This window comes from Mesoplodon mirus (genome assembly GCF_964341445.2).
Source record: "Mesoplodon mirus genome assembly, chromosome: 13".
NCBI classification, from domain to species: Eukaryota; Metazoa; Chordata; class Mammalia; order Artiodactyla; family Ziphiidae; genus Mesoplodon; species Mesoplodon mirus.
The window spans coordinates 18,200,149-18,218,836 of NC_138989.1; the positions used below are offsets into that span (position 1 = coordinate 18,200,149).

General features: G+C 48.5%; 1 protein-coding gene and 1 pseudogene across 5 annotated transcripts in view; both read right to left on the reverse strand.

Annotated features, from left to right (window-relative positions):
- SVOP (SV2 related protein) overlaps positions 1–18,688 on the reverse strand; it is an 85,770-nt gene that overhangs the window by 16,492 nt on the left and 50,590 nt on the right. For all 4 annotated transcript variants that reach the window (XR_014295670.1, XR_014295671.1, XM_082640027.1 and 1 more), the window contains exons 8-10: positions 16,054–16,179; positions 14,064–14,192; positions 11,212–11,285 (exon numbers count right to left, since the gene is read on the reverse strand). Coding sequence is in view for 2 of the 4 variants with exons in the window: in XM_082640027.1 (XP_082496153.1) it covers positions 11,212–11,285; positions 14,064–14,192; positions 16,054–16,179 (329 nt within the window). In the remaining 2 variants the exon portion in view is untranslated. The remainder of the gene's footprint in view (positions 1–11,211; positions 11,286–14,063; positions 14,193–16,053; positions 16,180–18,688) is intronic.
- LOC309814332 (guanine nucleotide-binding protein subunit alpha-12-like) lies at positions 8,286–10,307 on the reverse strand (annotated as a pseudogene). The gene has a single exon. The product of its transcript is annotated as a guanine nucleotide-binding protein subunit alpha-12-like (transcript).

Below are 18,688 nucleotides of genomic sequence, written 5' to 3' on the forward strand. Positions count from 1 at the left end.
AGCCGATGATTACTTTCCTTGAGTTACAACATATGCTCGCAAATGTGATTTCTATAGTATTCTAAAGTTAGTCTCTAATTAATTGCTTAGTATTTAAGTAGTGTCAGCCCAACAGAATCACATGCACTCAAAGATAGATACTCTCAATTCTGTTTCCCCACCTTTTAAAATATCCTGCCAGCTCCACACTTGTACTGGGCACACAGCAGGTGTTTAATAAAGGCTTGGTGAGTTGATCCAGCTCTCAGGAATGTGGGGGGCAGAGCTGGAGCCCCGTGCTTTGTATTATCAAAGCTTTCCCCTCCTCTTCCCTGCAGTTGACCTCTGAGGACACTCCCCTGCTAATCAGCACCTCTGCTCAAAGGTGAATAGGAAAAGTGAGAACTGTTGAAAACAGGACACATAGCCTCAACCGGGGTAATTTCGTGCACCGTTAATGCTGTAGAAATTACAGCCTTAATGGTAGAAAGAATTGAAAGAAGGGCTGAAATTTGACTAGCTGTGGACTATAAGTTAATTACTCACTACAAATGCCCCCCAGCCAATGCCAAGGTTGTTATTTAAGAAAAAGTGGAACAAGAACTGAAAGTTCGGGCCTCCCTGGTGGCGCAGTGGTTGAGAGTCCGCCTGCCGATGCAGGGGATACGGGTTCGTGCCCCGGTCTGGGAGGATCCCATATGCCGCGGAGCGGCTGGGCCCGTGAGCCATGGCCGCTGGGCCTGAGCGTCCGGAGCCTGTGCTCCACAGCGGGAAAGGCCACAACAGTGAGAGGCCCGCGTACCGCAAAAAAAAAAAAAAAAAAAAAAAGAACTGAAAGTTCTAAGAATGCCCATGTCGACCAAATCAGTGGCTCCCAAGATATTGGCCCTGTGCTGCTGATGGTACCCAAGGCAATATGAATGGAGAGGGGGATGGAAACAGCAAAAGTTTTTGTGAAAAGAAAAGATTCCTTTAAGTTTCCTTTCAATTCTTTAATTGTATCTCAGTCTTACTTACAGGCTAACGAGTCCCTAACACCTCCCCTCTCTGTCTTTTTTATTTTTTTTGTAATTTAAGGCAAATTTTAACAGATTTATAGAAGTCGTATATACAAAATACATTTAAACTAACCCCCGTAGCTATACAATACACTTTTTACACTGCATCATGTATCTCTTAATCTGGAACACGGCATCCGTAAACCGAGGCCTGTTCCCCACTGTCGGTGCCATTATGGGGGCGGGTGTGGAGCTGCAGCGACACCCCAGGGGCGGTGCCAGTGACCCGGCACTCGGCTGTTGCCCCTGAATTTCCTTTCTGAGTGTAGACACCCCAGAAGAGCTCAGAGCTCCGTTTCTGCAGCAGCCGCCGCCGCTGCCTCTGATCGCCCCTGCAGCCCTGCCCCCTCTGCGGGGTCCCCCATGTGCTACAGGGGCCACAGCACAGCACAGCAGAGGACGTGGCAGAGAGGAGGGGGCCGAGCACACAGCACTGAACTTCCTGGCTGCAGTGGTGTCAACAGAGAGTAACGTGCCTGCCCGTTTTAGCTGGTTCGATTGGAGTGAAGGGAAAGACACTTGGAATGTTCTTCCATTTGCATAACAGGTCAAAAGGTAACGCTTTAAGATCCTAGAGATGGGCAGACTCAATAGAGATTTATTTTAAATTTCTCGATAAACAGGCTTGTTGGAGAATCTAACAGTTAAGATGATGGGGAGAAAGGTTCACAGGCTGCCCATGAGCCCTCCTGGGATGGGCCTCGTCCCTGGCTTCCACAGACTCCGCAGCGAGAGCTCTGGCCACCTGTTCGCAGGTGAACCTGGAAAAGGTGCCCGGGCTCATCCAGAAAGCTTGGGTGAGGAGGGAAGCCATGGAGAACTGGCTTTGTTAGCCCGACTGTCAGATAAAGGCTGGTTCCATGTTTGTGATCTGAGTTCCAGAGTGTCCTAGGTGACAGTGCTCTCTGCCCACCGTGGGCACCGACCTTTTTCATTTATTTATTTATTTTTTAATTTTTTGCCTTATAACAAATTTAATCAGTTATACATATACATATGTTTCCATATCCCCTCCCTTTTGCGGGCACCGACCTTTTTTGAGGGCAGCTTGACAGGCGGTGGTGGGGAGACCTCCAGCGTTACCCCGAGGCTGCGGGAGGCTTCCGGGGGGAAGGAGGGGGTGGGCCCCCAGGGCAGAGGGTTCACCTGCACGGACACGTGGCGGCTCCGTGAGATGCCTTAAAGCGCCCAGGCTGCCACGGCAGCACACCGGGCCTGTCACCACTCAGGGTGGGCGCGCATCACAAAATGGGGCCTCCCGGAACCCCATTCTCAGTTCCTTCCCGACTGGAGAAATTCTGAAGTCAGCTGAAAAGCTGAGCCCCTGGACCAGCACCAGGAAGCACCAGAACCCAGAGCTGAGGGCCTGTTTCCCACGACTCACAAGGGTCATGCTCTCAGCTGCCCCTATATTGGACTTCCCTCGGCCGGACTCTGGGCCAGCCTCACCAGGTGGGATGCACGGTCCACGCCTCCCCGGTCACCAGAGCGGTCTGGCTCTGCAAGCTGCCGGGAAATTCGGTCCCGCGGGAAACCTCCACCTTGACTGTGAATAGCTGGGGTTATGTTCATTTGGGGGAATTAATCAGCTTCTGAAAGCACAAAATAAAGTGGATTCAGTGTTAATAAAAAGGCGCCTGAGTGACAAGCCTGGAACAGACGGACCAGGATGACTGGGACCCCGTGCGGCTCAGCCCTGTCTACACTCCGCTGGCTGTGCAATCAGAGTGCCGGCCGCTTGCCCGCCCAGGAGGAAACTCGGGCTGGTCCAGGAACACCCAGTAGCTGCTCTAGTGTTTCACTGTGGTTTGTGTTACACACACACACACACAAAAGAAAACCACCAGAATAAAAACACTACCTTCATAACCAGATCAGAAGCGGAGAACCCAATTTCCAGGGGGAGCCAGGTGTGCGCTTCTCTGTGAAGCGAGCCACAGGGCCGCGTTTACAGCAACAGATACAAAGTCTTTGGGTCCCTGTAATAACCTCACAGTGACGTGCCAAGGTCATTGCTGGATTGGAGGAGGACGAGGGAGTCACCACAGGTCAGGACGGGACACAAAAGCAGTTCCCTCCTGTTCTCAGCTCCTCCACACCCTAACTGCCGGCTTCCGGGGAGGGCCCTGCTGCCTACCAGTACTGTGTTTTGGGGCAGGAATCTCATGGTCTATTTCTGAGTTCCACCCTATTTCCTACCCCTTGCTATACTCAGACGCCGATTCCCAGGAACATCCATCCTGCCAGGATGTCTGAGAACTCACTCAGGCCGGCAACATCGCGCTCCTTCCTGCTGTGACCTGGGGCGGGAGCCTCGCGTAGGAAGTTCCCACGTTGAGTAGCGCTCCACTCTCCTAGGGGCTCACGACCACCGTCAGGGTCAGCAGAACCCCTGCAGGTGTGCGGTCCACACCGAGGAGCCGCTCTGGGTATGAAGCATCCCATGTCATCCAGCGAGAGGCAGGCATTGGGGGTGCTTCGGGCAGGTAGCAACCTGTTGTGCTTTTTTTTTTTTTTTTGCAGTACGCGGGCCTCTCACTGTTGTGGCCTCTCCCGTTGCGGAGCATAGGCTCTGGATGCGCAGGCTTAGCGGTCATGGCTCTCAGGCCCAGCCACTCCGCGGCATTTGGGATCTTCCCGGACCGGGGCACGAACTCGCGTCCCCTGCATCGGCAGGCGGACTCCCAACCACTGCGCCACCAGGGAAGCCTAACCTGTTGTGTTTTGAAGTAAGTTTTCACCTGAAGAGATGCCAACATGGTGTGGAAACCAAAGCCACCTATTTCGATATGCCATCCTGAGCACCAGTGGACACCCAGCCTCTAAGTTCTAGCGGGTTCTGGAAGGTGAGATCTGGCAGGAGGGCAAGGGCCCACACGAGCAGCTGGGCCTTGCGTGACCTGAAGTCCTCCTCCAGCAGAAGGTAGGAACCAGACACCGACAGTAGGACTGAGGAGGTGGAGTGGCCCTTCCACGCCCCACGGGCTCCACTCCACCCGCGGCGAGTCTCACCACTTCCCTGAACTCAGCGCGTACCACGTGCCACCTGCCGTTAAGGGCCATTGACACAGCAAGTGCCGGCCTCTGAGCCACCTTAACCAAGCAGCTCCTTCCTCTTGGGATCCGCCACCACCCTCTTCAGGGCCCAGGAGGTGCTTCACAAATGCTGTCAGTAAAAGCAGCCCCTGCTCGGTGGAGGGCTGAGCTCTCAGCCCTCCCAGCTGCAGGCCCAGCACCAACCTTGGCACCAGGGCCTGTGCCTGGAATGCCGAGTCCGTGAAATGCAGGAATATCACATGCAAGGCCTACCTCTGCCTAGGGCTGTCAGGCAGACTTTAAAAGGGCTTTTGTCTTCTTCAAACAGAGCTCCCTAAATTTCCAGGCATCACTGAAGAATGAGATTGCTGAGTACATTTGATGTACCTTATGGAGAAGGTGGCGTCAAAAGGCCCGAACGGACCACCCGACACACAGTCGAAAGCTTAGCGGGAACTTCTGCTCTTCACTTAAACCACAACAGAAAACCCAGCATCACTTTCTTCCTGAGGCAGGTCGCAGGTCACAGTGAGGGGAGGATTCGGGGGACATTACTTGTGGACCACAACTCCAGCAGCCTGGAGGGAGTCCTCCATGGTCCTCTGCTTCATGGCTCCTGAACCCGGCTGCACAGCAACCACCCAGGAAACCAAGAGTGCATCCATGTGATGCCTGTACTGCACGGCCTCTGAGTGGCTCAGCCCAGGGCTTTGCAAAGCCCCTCAGGTGATCAGACTGCAGCGCCAGAGCTGAGCATCATGATCTAGTCCAACTTTTACAAATGGGGAAACTGGAACCCAAAGAGCTTGGCCCTCAGCCACGTGGATAATGATGAGTGCACGTTTCTCTGGGGTGAAAGTGCGCTTCTGCCTTCACCACTGTGGGCAGTTTAGGGACCCACACGTGGACACACACGCCTACTCGGGCAGTGGCCACTGGACAATACACATGTGCCTTTTCTACATGAGAATCCTGAGCTCCATGAGCTCTGTCGACTGGGAATCATTCACACTTTGCGTCAGTGGTTTCTTCGTTTTGTGACGGGGAGAGTCACCACGGGGCTGCATAGAAAGAGTTCCCACCCTTCCCTTCCCTTGGGCTTCCTCCAGCCTCCGGTCTCTGGACATGTCCACGTCCATCACCAGGTCCTCTCCTCGGGCTCCCAGGTCTCAGGGCAGCAGGATCCCTCCCTCACACACACACATGTCTTTACATGTATTTGCCGCTGTTCCTTGTCCTGAAGTCGTGTTCCAGAGGCATCCACTCAGCACAGTGTTGGTGACAGCGCTCCTGTGTCCCACGTGGAAATAAAAACTGTGATCGACAAGTAATGAACCTTCAAGGAACATTAGGGTTTGAGTTATTCAACTGCTCTGAATTTTGGGGACTGAAAAATTAATGTTGGCTTCGAATGCTGAGTTGATATTTTCTATTAAGCAAAGGAAAACTAAGGATTTATCTTAATAAACATCCAGAAACTGAAGGTGGTCAGATAATCAAACCAGCCCCTCCTGCCAATGCTAAAATGCTGTGCAAAGTGTAAGCGGTGAGCAATTCACCCCGACTGCTCTCATCCTAACGGTGCCTTTACTCATAATACCAAGTTAGTGTCTGTTCCCAGGATGCCCAAGTTAGCCAGTCATAACTAGTAATCTTGTTTCAAGATTATTTCCTGATCTTGGAGTTGAAATAAACTGACTCATTTTTATCAAAGAAGTAAAAAAATTGCAAGAATAAGGATTCTAGAGATCTCTATAAATTACAAAGCTACAACCCAATATCTTTGAAACAATTTCTCTACAAACTGAAGGGTTAAAAAATATTTCAGTAAAAAAACGTACATGTGTCCTTATGTGAGGAAAATATCTTAGTTTGAGGAAGTTTATTGTTACACTTTTGTAATAATAGATGAGGCACAACTATCTCCTGCTTCTCTAACATCTCAATAAAAAAAAAAGACAATAATCGAGGGTAACAGTGAAATTAAAATAAAATAGAAAAGCCTAAGGTTTTGGAGAGAAAAGCGACTATAATCTATGTGTAGAAAGGCTGTAAACGGTCTCAGTTGACCTTTCAAAGAGCCATCTTCTTCTCGGATGCCGACCAATCACGGAATTGAGGGCCGGGAGCCTTGCAGGACTAAGTCGTCCACTCAGCTCGCTGTGAAGAGAGGGGAGCTCGGCCGCAGTGGGGAGAGCGGGTCAGTTCTTGGCCGGGCAGGGCCCACCCCCTCGGGCTGTCCCCACTGCTTCCCAGTCCGCTTGGCTTCCCTGTCTATACCAACTCGCTTTTGCCTCTGAAAGCAAACCAGCAACCTCGTCAGAAGGTTTAAAGGACAAACGGCGCTTGCCAACCGCGCTGACCCCAACTCGCCAGCAAGCCTCAGGCACCTCCACCCGCTACGCTGACCGCGAGGGCCGCCACCGCCGCCTCCTCCGCCAGGGCCACGGGGAGTGTTTCCAGGCTGGTGAGGAAGCGCGTGGGTCCCAACACACGTGTGAGGCCTGGAGCCCGGCGGGCGAGGAGCGCTCTTGCCCCAGGACAGGGTCCTCTGAGCAGTGACAGCGGGGTCTCGGGCCGCCCTGACAGCCCATTGAGAATGTTCTTTTTCCTTTAAACCTCGGTCATCAGCCCCGATCCCGGGGCACATCCTTTCAGTTTATGAAGAGCCATAGGAAGCAGTACAAAAACAGCAGCTTTTCTCCAACCAAAAAAGAGAGCCGAACCCCCAGCAAACATCCACAGGAAGCTTTGAGCTCCCAGAGAGACAGGATTTCATATTGTCTCCTCATTAAAACCCTGTGATAACAAGGCTGACTCAGAAGCAGTTTTTTTCCTCCCTTGCCTTCTGGGTCAGCATCTGCCACAAGATCCCTGTTTATCTGCTGGGTGAAGGCGAGCGAGCCACTCACCAGGGACACAGGACCGGGAACAGTGTGGCCTGGGGATGGGGCCCAGGGACGGTTACTAAACCACAGGAACATTCTGGTGTCACTGACAGAGGAAGCTTTTTTCTCTTTTAAATGCTAGGCAGAGTCCTCAACACGCCAGACACTCTTGAGTAGAGTAATACACAGCGGGGACCAGTTTGGAATGCAATGTATTTTTAAACACAGTGAAAGACACCTGGACAGAGTAACCGGACAAGTTAACTGCGTGCAAGATTGACCAGCTCGCGTCAACATTCACAGCCTCTGCAGTTTCACTCACAGGAGATCACGTCCGACAGTTTTCCTGCGACATGTGTATGTTAGTAGAAGCGAGAGACCTTGATGAGAACCTCGATTCTCGGCCGGCCACCGGAAGGCAGCACGGAGCCGGGCGGTGTTAACGAAGGCTCTGCTGGCAATGCCGCCAGCTCTGGAAAGCCCCTGAGCGGAAAGGAGCTCTCCGCTTCCTCCAAAGAAGGAAAGGCTCCCTGCAGCGGACTGCAGGTGTCTCTCGGAAACAACTCCTCTGCAAGGCCAGTTGGTTTAAGTCTTTGCCGAGGGGCGGGCAAGGGGCGGAGAGGGTGGGCACAGAGGCAGCAGGCACTGCCCTGTGCCGAGGGGAGGGGGCCGTTCACGGCAGCGTCCGTGTGCACACCTTCCACCCCGTGTCCTGTCGTGTCGTGGGGTGATCTGACAGGGTGGGAAGAAAGCGCAGGTTGTGGGGACATTAAGTCCACACCGCCAGCTCTCACTCCCACCCTCTCATCTAACAGCCGGGACCAACTGGCACGAGAGACTTAAAAGGCAACACGCTCCCCTGGGGAGGTGGCGGGGACAGCCCGCGATTCACCTCCTTTCACCTCCAAAAACCTCCACCAGGCAATGCTCCTCAGCAAGCACTCACGAATTAGAGAGAAAAGCCATCTGCAAAGACGTCGGGTTTTGTGTTTCTGTCATTAAAGACAGAGCATGCGTGCACAACACACACGCAGTCCTCAATTACATTGTGTCAGAGAAGGAAAATAGTTGCTGTAAAAAGAAAGGAATCTGTGTTATTAGGCATTACACATGAATACCAAAGAGATCGCTGGGGTTTTCAGTAGTTTCACTAGTCCCCAGGATTCAGTAGCTAACATCAAAGTGTCACGTCCTTTGGCCTAGGGCGCAGCCATGTGGTGGGCCTCACAGCATCCCTGAGCCAGGTGTTGAGGGCACGGATTCGGGAAACCCGCTCCGGGACACCGGGGAGATCTGGCCTGTGGCCGGCCAGGCTGCTCAAGGCCCACAGGAGTGAGGGGCATCCTCTTTCATTGCAACATAATGTTCTTTCAGGTTCTCTTGCAGGATGGTGTCCTTCACAGCGTGAAACACGACGCGGATGTTCTCCGTGTCTATGGCAGTGGTGAGGCGGATTGCTGCGATTCCATCTCTTCTGGTTGAAATACTGGACCAGGTAGCACTGGACGTCCTCCAGCCTGTGGGGGTTGCCCTTGAAGTCTGGGAAGTGCTGCTTCTTCTTTCTTTTTTTTTTTTAATATAAATTTATTTATTTTATTTATTTATTTTTGGCTGCATTGCATCTTCAGTTGCTGTGCGTGGGCTTTCGCTAGTTGCGGCGAGCGGGGGCTACTCTTCGTTGCAGTGTGCGGGCTTCATCATCCCGGTGGCGTCTCTTGTTGCGGAGCACGGGCTCTAGGCGCGGGGGCTTCAGTAGTTGTGGCATGCGGGCTCAGCAGTTGTGGCTCCTGGGCTCTAGAGCGCAGGCTCACGTTGTGGCGCTCGGGCTTAGTTGCTCCGCCGCATGTGGGATCTCCCCGGACCGGGGCTCGAACCCGTGTCCCCTGCATTGGCAGATTGGCAGACAGATTCTTAACCACTGTGCCACCAGGGAATCCCTGGGAAGTGCTTCTTGATGCTGATGGTCTTCACTTTGTCCACCAGGAGGTCCATCTTGTTGAGGGGCAGGACGATGGAGACGTTGAAGAAGAGCTTGTTGTTAACGATGGTCTCAAAGGTGTTCATGGGCTCCACCAGGCGGTTGGTGCACCTGTCCTCCATGAGGACCTGGTCGTACTCACTGGACGAGACCATGAACAGGATCAAGGTGATCCCATCAAAGCACTGGAACCACTTCTGGTGCTGAGACCACTGGCCACCCACATCCACCATCTTGAAAGGGATTTTTTTTAATGACAAAGTCATGCTCCACGATGCCCTTGGTGGACTTCCTTGCCAGCAGGATGTCCTGCTTGCTAGGGAAAGTAATTCAGCTGGCCAATCCGATCCAAGTTATCCAGGAAGTACTTCACTGATTGACCCAGCTGAAACTCCCTCCACCGGCTGAAAGCTTCCCTGATGCCAGAATCCCTCCAGAGCGCGGTCAGAGCAGGTACGTAACAGCTGAAAGGTGGCAGACTCCACGGGCAGCCCTGCTTTGTTCTCAAAGGCCATAAGGAACATCCCCTGCTTCTCATTTTCAGAATACTGCCAAGGAACACCAAGCCTGTCTCGTGCATCAACCAGAACCCTTGAGCCCTTGAGGATGTTGTTGAAGATGGTGTCGCGGAACTCCAGAAGCACACACTCTGGTCGAACTCGCGGCCGTGGATGATGCGCATGTGCTTGAAGAAGGTGGACTTGCCGCTCTGGCGGGTCCCAGCAGCGGGATCCTGACGAGGCGCCGCATGGCGCGCAGCTCGTGGTCCAGCCCCGCGTAGATGTCCCGGCTGCGCCTGCGCTGCCGCGCCTTGCGCTCCGCATCGCCGGCGGCGTCGGCCTCGGGCGGCAGCAGGTAACGGCTGAGGGTCCGCACCGCACCGGACATGGCTGCTGAGGCCATGGACCCCGCGGCGGGCGAGGCGGCAGCCGGCCGCTCCCTCAGGCCGCGTCCGCTGCCGCCGTCCCGAGGTCCCTCTGTCTGGCTCTTAAATACAGTGGTTCTGTCCCCTGGAAAACCATCAATCTAGCTACTGTTTTGTTTTTTTTTTTTTGTCTGTGTTGGGTCTTCGTTGCTGTGCGCGAGCTTTCTCTAGTTGCGGCGAGCGGGAGCTACTCTTCCTTGCGTTGTGCGGGCTTCTCATTGCGGTGGCTTCTCTTGTTGCGGAGCACGGGCTCTAGGTGCACGGGCTTCAGTAGTTGTGGCACGCGGGCTCAGTAGTTGTGGCTCACGGGCTTAGTTGCTCCGCAGCATGTGGGATCTTCCTGGACCAGGGATCGAACCCATGTCCCCTGCACTGGCAGGCGGATTCTTAACCACTGCTCCCTCAGGAAAGTCGCAATCTAGCTACTTTTTACTGTATGGTCACTTCTCGGTATCCGTGCGGAATGGGTTCCAGCACCCCCTGTGGATACCAAAATCCTTGGATGCTCAAGTCCCTCATATAAAATGGCATAGTATTTGCATATAACCTACACAATCCTCCCATATAGTTTAAATCACCTCTAGATTACTTATAATACCGAATACAGTGTAAGTGCTATGTGAATAGTTGCTGGTGCACAGCAAATTCAAGTTTTGCTTTTGAGAACTTCCTGGAATTTTTTTTTTTTCCATCTGTGGTTTGGTTGAAGCCGTGAACATGGAACCCGAGGCTAGTGAGGGCCACTTTTTTATCTTTAAAAGTGACTTCTGGGGGAGGGATGGACTGCGAGTTTGGGGTTAGTACACGCAAATTATGACATATAGAATAGATGGACAACCAGGTCCTACTGTGTAATACAGGGAACTATATTCAATGTCCTGGGATAAACCATAATGGAAAAGAATATGAAAAAGAATGTATATATATGTATAACTGAGTCACTTTGCTGTATGGCAGAAATTAACACAACATTGTAAATCAACTATACTTCAGTAAGAATTAATTAATTAAAGCGACTTCTGTCTATGGCCTGCAATTAAAGTTTTTCCTTAAAGCAGGTATACAGAGTTTCCTTTTTTTTTTTTTTTTTTTTCAGAGTTTCCTTTTAAAAGACATTTATCTGAGAAAAAGTGAGTCAAATTTTTAAAAAGGCTAAGAAAAGAATAGTATAGAAAATAATTTTTAAAAGGCTAAGAAAATAAAAATAACAGGATAACACAGAAGTCAGGAAAGTGATGCTCAGTTTTGCAAATGTTGCTCAAGATGGAAGAGTTCTCTGTCCTCCAAGTTAAAACCCAAAACAGGGCGCAGAGGAGGGGGACCCGAGAATCAACAAACAGCTCTTACCATATAAACCACAGCAGCAAGGTTGTCCATCTAAAATGGGGTGTGAAGAGGTCCCTCATTTTTCCTCGGTCTTCCTGTTTCAAGACAAAGAATACCATTTACTCTCCTCCCCTGCAATGTGCGGGCACAGGTTGGTAGCCTGAGACCAGTGGACACCCGAGGCTGGGAGGGAGGTTTCTGGTGGGCAGGACACTCAGGTTCCAAGAACCTGGGACTCATATCCACGGCACTCAGCCCCGCAGCCCAGGGAGGCCTCCAGCCAGGACTCAGCGATGTCCAGAGGTGGAGACATTCCACACCCCACCCCAACCTGGAATCCTGGAGCCGGGAAGCAGGCTCCTCAGGCTTGGCCCCTCTGAGGCCTCTCTGGCGATCCCATGGACCAAGGAGCAAACCAGTCCAAGATGCCTCCTGCCATTTCACACCCTCCCCACCCAAAGCCAGCTCTAGGTCAAGGTGACAGAAATTAATGTGCTGAAAATCAATTCACCAAAAGCCAACTTGCCAAAAGACCAATTAGCTAAATGACTCACTTGCCAATTTTATATAATTTACTAATTTATCAAATTTTTGCTTTACAATGTTCTATTTTAAAACATATTCTGGGGGGGGGGGAGGGATAAATCGGGAGATTGGGATTGACATATACACACTACTATATATAAAATAGATAACTAATAAGAACCTACTATATAGCACAGGGAACTCTATTCAATACTCTGTAATGGCCTATATGGGAAAAGAATCTAAAAAATAGTATATATATGTATATGTATAACTGATTCAGTTTGCTGTACACCTGAAACTAACACAACATTGTAAATCCATTATACTCCAATAAAAATTTTTTTAAAAAGCATCAACAAGAAAAATAATTTAACAAATATATTCATAGAATCTATATTCTATGGATTATCTTCTTAGATTTATTTAATGAACATATTATTCTTAGCAGTTTGAGAAGTGCTCACTTATTTAAACATGCTAAAAGTTTTTTTAAAAAAGCTTATGGATTATAGGTGGTTTAATCTACCCATGAATATTGTCTTTGTGAATAAAAATATTTTGTAATATATTCTTGAATAAAAAGACAATACTCATTAATATGCTTATTGAATATATTTGAGCATGTTTATATTTATTGACTATATTTTAGAATAGATTCATTCATTAATATACTTAAGAATGAATTCATTAATATAGTTATTGAGGAATATATTATATGTATTAATATAAACACAGGAAAAATATATTCCTATGTGTTAATATATGTATTAGTATATACATAGGAAAAATCTATCCCTATTTACTAAATATATTCAAAAAGAATAATCCTTAAAACACGTTTTTGGTAAACTGATGCATTGGCAAGAAAAATTGGCTTTTGGAGAATTGGTCTGCTTTCTGGAAAATCCTTCTCTTCTCTTTTTGGTGATGGGAGATTCACCACCTTCTTGGAGCCTTCCTGGACCTGAGAGAACTCTCTCTCTGGGCCTGGCTGCTCCTGGCTGCATCAGCTATGCACCTGCCCCAGTGACCTCCATAAAAAAAAAAAAAAAAAAACAAAACAGGCCCCGCCACTGGGCACCCTGGAACACAGAGAGGCCCCTGCAGCAGCAGCTCCTTTCCAAAGAGAAGCCCACAACTGGAGCATCCAGCCTTGCCACTGTCACTTTGCAACACACATTTGAAATCACTGTATGCTTTCTCCATCCAGAGCATCTTCCCACAGGAGGGATGGGGGAGAATGCAGTCCCTCCCCGAAGGCTACTAAGTGAGCCTCCTGCACCCCAGACTCTCTGGGATGCCCCCTACCCCAACCCTGTGCTTCCCAAAGCAAAGTTGGGGTATGTCTCCTGGTTTCTATGTTGTCAGACCCTGCCTAGCACTTCCTCTCAATCTGGTGAAATTCCATTCAGTTCTTTTTGCCTAATATAGAAACAATCAGAAAAATGATATTATTTTTTAAAAAATAGGGCCTCCCCAGTGGCGCAGTGGTTAAGAATCCTCCTGCCAATGCAGGAGACATGGGTTCAAGCCCTGGTCTGGGAAGATCCCACATGCTGTGGAGCAACTAAGCCCGTGCGCCACAACTACTGAGCCTGCATGCCACAACTACGGAAGCCTGCAGGCCTAGAGCCTGTGCTCCGCAGCAAGAGAAGCCACCGCAATGAGAAGCCCGCGCATCACAACGAAGAGTAGCCTCCGCTCGCCACAAATAGAGAAAGCCCGCTGCAGCAACAAAGACTCAATGCAGCCATAAATAAATAAATAAATAAATGTATAAATAATAATAATAATTTCCTTGTAGGGTCTGTTGTTTGCTTAAGGGTATTTGTGATGTTTCTCTAAGCCACGTGCTTGATTCTTGAGGGCAGGGACTGCAGCCTTTAATCTGGCTCCCTTCTCCCCACTTGCACCTGCAGTAAGTGCTCATCAATTTGTAGTGTGGTGGATTCCCTGATGGTGTTGCCTGGGGAATGATGCACCATCTATTAAGGATGTCTACACAGGGGCGGTTTGGTGTCTTGGATCTAAGTCTATCGTGGCAATTTCTAATGTGATTTTATTGTCAAGCCTTTGCCGATCAATCACATATGCTAATCAGACTTCATGGGTGCTGAAAGATGAAACTGAGGCAGGAGTAGTTACGGGACCCATTATGGGACATTATATTACATTTCTCTAATCACTTCTCCAGGTGGTACTTTTAGGACTTGGCAGTGAAAATACACAGACTGACGTTGCCAAATTCCCTTTGCAGATCCTGCCCACTGCACCCCTCACCCACTCACATACACATGCTCCCAGCACGTGCAGCAACATGCACAGTCAGTCCGCCAGGCACTGACCTGTCTGGAAATGATGAGTTTCCCCAGAGGCATGGGGGCTCCGTTTTCTGTGGCTATCCTCTTTAAGGTGGCGATGGCCTTTTCCTGGTTTCCGGACAGCACATCATACCTTGCGCTCTCTGGCAGCCACTATGAGGACAGGAGACCGAGATGTGGCCAGTTAGGGCAGAACAGAATGCTCGGTCACAGCCATACACTCTCATGTGTGTGTGGAGTCTTTAAGGCCGGAGGCTCTGGGGCCAGAAGCTTGGCTTCAAATCCTGGCACTGCCATTGATTATAATAGCTCTGTGACCTTGAGCAATAACTTGACCTCTCTGTGCCTCCATTTCCTCATCCATAAAATGGGGATAATAATAGATCCTCCCTCTTAGGGTTGTTGAGAGGATTAAATGGGATAATCCAAACAAAGTGCTTAGCATAGTGCCCGGAATGGGTTAATATATCTGTTCCTGTTGCCGTTGCTATTACTGTAATTTGGTGCTGCTGAGTTGCAGGTGACAGCTGAACTAAATTAGGACTGCCACCAAAAAAGAAAAACAGTCCACCACTCTCACCATCATCATCATTATCCCTATCTCTCAAGAAACTACACCTCACCTGTGTTTAGCATCGTCTTGCAAACTCAGTCTAAGAGACAGAAAGAAATCAGAAAGACCTTTAGGCCTACTAGAGTCCCAACCCCAAGTGACTAGATAGAGATCTCTCCATAAAACAAAGCCAACAGCAATCTGTGAAATGAGAGAGTATGAGACTTGGAGTCAGAAGATTTGGTTCAAATGAGTTCTGTTGTTTATTTGCTGTGTGTCTTTTGACAAGTCAGTCAACCTTTCTGGTTCTCAGTTTCCTCATCAGTAAAATGAGAATATATCAGAGATTGCTAGCATCCAGTAAAATTCATGCTTCCCTTTCCATAGCATAGAGTTGTCCTTGGATATGGCTGCCCAGCCAGAAACTATATTTCCTAGCACCTCTTGCATCTAGGCATGGCCATGTGACATGCTTTCACCAATGGCACGAGAGCAGAATAGTCCTGGCCAAGTTATTTAAGTATACATCTCTACCTGCCCTTCTTCAGTCTACATGTAGAAGATTCCAAAGCCCTAGACAATGGCAGAGCTACAAGCTGGAAGGAACCCTGGGCCCAGAATCACACCTGTCAAATAGAAGCACCCATTCTGCACTGTTCTGTGAATGGGAAGTAAACTCCTATTGTGTTAAGTTACTGAATGTGTAGGCTTTATTTGTTACAGCAGCTGGTATCATCCTAACTAGTATAGGGGTTCATCATAGTCCTACCTCCTGTGGTTATTGGGAGGAATAAATATGGTAATGCATATAAAGAGCCTGGCATAGGGCCTGCTACACTGTTATGCTAAGTAATTATTAATACCTATTGTCATTACCAGTAATTATTATGTTATTTATCATAGATGAGACCTACCTCCCTACAGGCTTATTTTGGGGCCCACTGGCTGTAAAGCATTTCATGGATGTGGTCTTCACAGGAAATGATAAACGTGTGGTCTGATCTCGCTGTGTGTGGGGGGTAGTTTATGCAGAGATGAGACAGTGGGATCATTTGAGCCCCTGGACCCAGCCATGCCTGAAGCCAGATATTTAATATTCTATCATATGTCTCTTTCACTCAAGCCAGTTTGAACTGGGTTTTGTCACTTGCAACTTAAGAATCCCAACTACTCCAAACACATTCACCTTAAGTGTAGCTCTTGTAGTGCAGGGAGAGGGAGCAAGGTATCCCCCATCCCCTTGATATCTCCCTCAAGAATATCCCAGCAGTGTCTGCCTGGAGGAAACCCAACACCCCATACTGGGCCCACCCCAGGCCCTGTTCCTTTGTCTCATTTCCTGATTAAAAGAAATAACCTTAAAAGTGGCTTTGGTACCCTCCTCCACACCCTCCCCACCAAAATATAATGAATGGCAGGAGACCAAGTAACAAAGGCTGAGATGTCTTAAAGGATACCTACAAAACACAGAACAGCAAAGAGGAGGAGTGGGACAGCCGAGAGGATGAGCAGCCAACGCCAGCCCAGGCTGGGCATCACAAACACAGCCAGGACAACCTCGAACACTGTCCCGATGGCCCAGAACACCTGGCATGGGAGAATGGGGGTCAGTAATGGGGCAGCATTGGTCAACACAGTGAGCAATTTCAGGATCATTGTAGACAACATTATCCATGCTGGTAAGGGGGTCCTTGGGGGTCAGGAAAGTCAGAATGGCCATCACTTTTCCTGTGGTTCATATGGTTGGGCCAGGGCCTCCATGTTATCTATCTCCTGAGACTACCATCCACACTGTATGATATTTGCATGGTGCCCACTGGAGTGTGCAATGTGGCAGCTCTGGTTAAGGAGATCAATATGATCAATATTGTGTGAGGCCAGTAGAGTAGTGGACACATTGGTTTTTGTCTACTCACATCCATTTCCTTTGCCCAATAGTGCCCCGGTATCCTTTATCAGAATTGTCTCTCCCCCGTGGGGCTGAATATCTTCTGTCTGTTTCTCTGAATCACATTCCATCCTTTTCCACCTTGCTCTTTGTATGGACTGCATTCACAGTCCCCCTGTCCTCTGGCTTCACATTGGGTGCAGCCAATGGGGAGCCACACAGGAGATGGGGAGGAAAGAGGGATTCGGGTGCTTATTCCTCTGGCTCCTTCTCTGCAGGGTGGTCATCGGCTGGCTGCATCCCTTAGCTGAAGGTCACAGCTCCTTTCCAAGAGCCTTTGCCATACAACTCTCTCTTTCGCGCTCTCTCTCTCTCTCTCTGGGCTGCTAATTACTCTCTCCCTTTGCCCCTTCAGGGATCTTATAAATAGTCCCTTTATGAAACCCTCTTCAGCCAAAGCAATCTTGAGGGAAAAAAATGGAGCTGGAGGAATCAGACTCCCTGACTTCAGACTATACTACAAAGCTAAAGTCATCAAGACAATATGGTACTGGCACAAAAACAGAAATATAGATCAATGGAACAGTATAGAAAACCCTGAGATAAAGCCATGCACCTGTGGTTAACTAATCTCTGACAAAGGAGGCAAGGATATACAATGGAGAAAAGAGAGTCTCTTCAGTAAGTGGTGCTGGGAAAACTGGACAGCTACATGTAAAAGAATGAAATTAGAACACTCCCTAACACCATATACAAAAATAAACTCAAAATGGATTGAACACCTAAATGTAAGACTGGACACTATAAAACTCTTAGAGGAAAACATAGGAAGAACACTCTTTGATGTAAATCACAGCAAGGTCTTTTTTGACCCACCTCCTAGAATAATGGAAATAAAAACAAAAATAAACAAATGGGACCTCATGAAACTTAAAAGCTTTTGCTTTTAAGCAAACTATAAACCGCAAAGGAAAGTATAAACAAGACGAAAAGACAACCCTCAGAATGGGAGAAAATATTTGCAAACAAATCAATGGACAAAGGATTAATCTCCAAAATATATAAACAGCTCATGCAGCTCAATATTAAAAAAACAACCAACCAAATCAGAAAATGGGCAGAAGACCTAAATAGACATTTCTCCAAAGAAGACCTACAGATGGGCAAGAGGCACATGAAAAGCTGTTCAACATCACTAATTATTAGAGAAATGCAAATCAAAACTACAATGAGGTATCACCTCACACTGGTTAGAATGGGCATCATCAGAAAATGTACAAACAACAAATGCTGGAGAGGGTGTGGAGAAAAGGGAACCCTCTTGACTGTTGGTGGGAATGTAAATTGATACAGCCACTATGGAGAACAGTATGGAGGTTCCTTAAAAATCTAAACATAGAATTACCATATGACCCAGCAATCCCACTACTGGGCATATACCCAGAGAAAACCATAATTCAAAAAGACACATGCACCCCAATGTTCATTGCAGCACTATTTACAATAGCCAGGTCATGGAAGCAACCTAAATGCCCATCGACAGATGAATGGATAAAGAAGATGTGTCACATATATACAATGGAATATTACTCAGCCATAAAAAGGAACAAAATTGGGTCATTTGTAGAGACGTGGATGGACCTAGAGACTGTCATATAGAGTGAAGTAAGTCAGAAAGAGAAAAACAAATATCATATATTAACGCATACATGTGAAATATAGAAAAATGCTACAGATGAACCGGTTTGCGAGGCAGAAATAGAGACACAGATATAGAGAACAAATGTACGGACACCAAGCGGGGAAAGCTGGGGTGGTGGTGGGGGGATGAATTGGGAGACTGGGATTGACATATATACACTAATATGTGTAAAATAGATAACTAATAAGAACCTGCTGTATAAATAATAAAATTAAATTAAAAAAAAAAAAAGAACAGAAACCCTCTTCAAATTATCCTAATGTGAGTATGTTGTTTCCTGCTGCAACCTTGAGTCTACAACCATTGTCCATTCCAAAACATCGTCCTTCATCTTCTCCATCTGGGAGCCCCCAAGAGCCTTCCTAAATCCCCTTTCGATTAAAGTAACCACAGTCCATTTCAATTGCTGACAACCAGTGGGACAGTCAAAATGGCTAACAATTTATAGCACTGGCCAATCAGAGTGGACACCATACAATATTGGCAAATCGGAATGAACCCTGGTC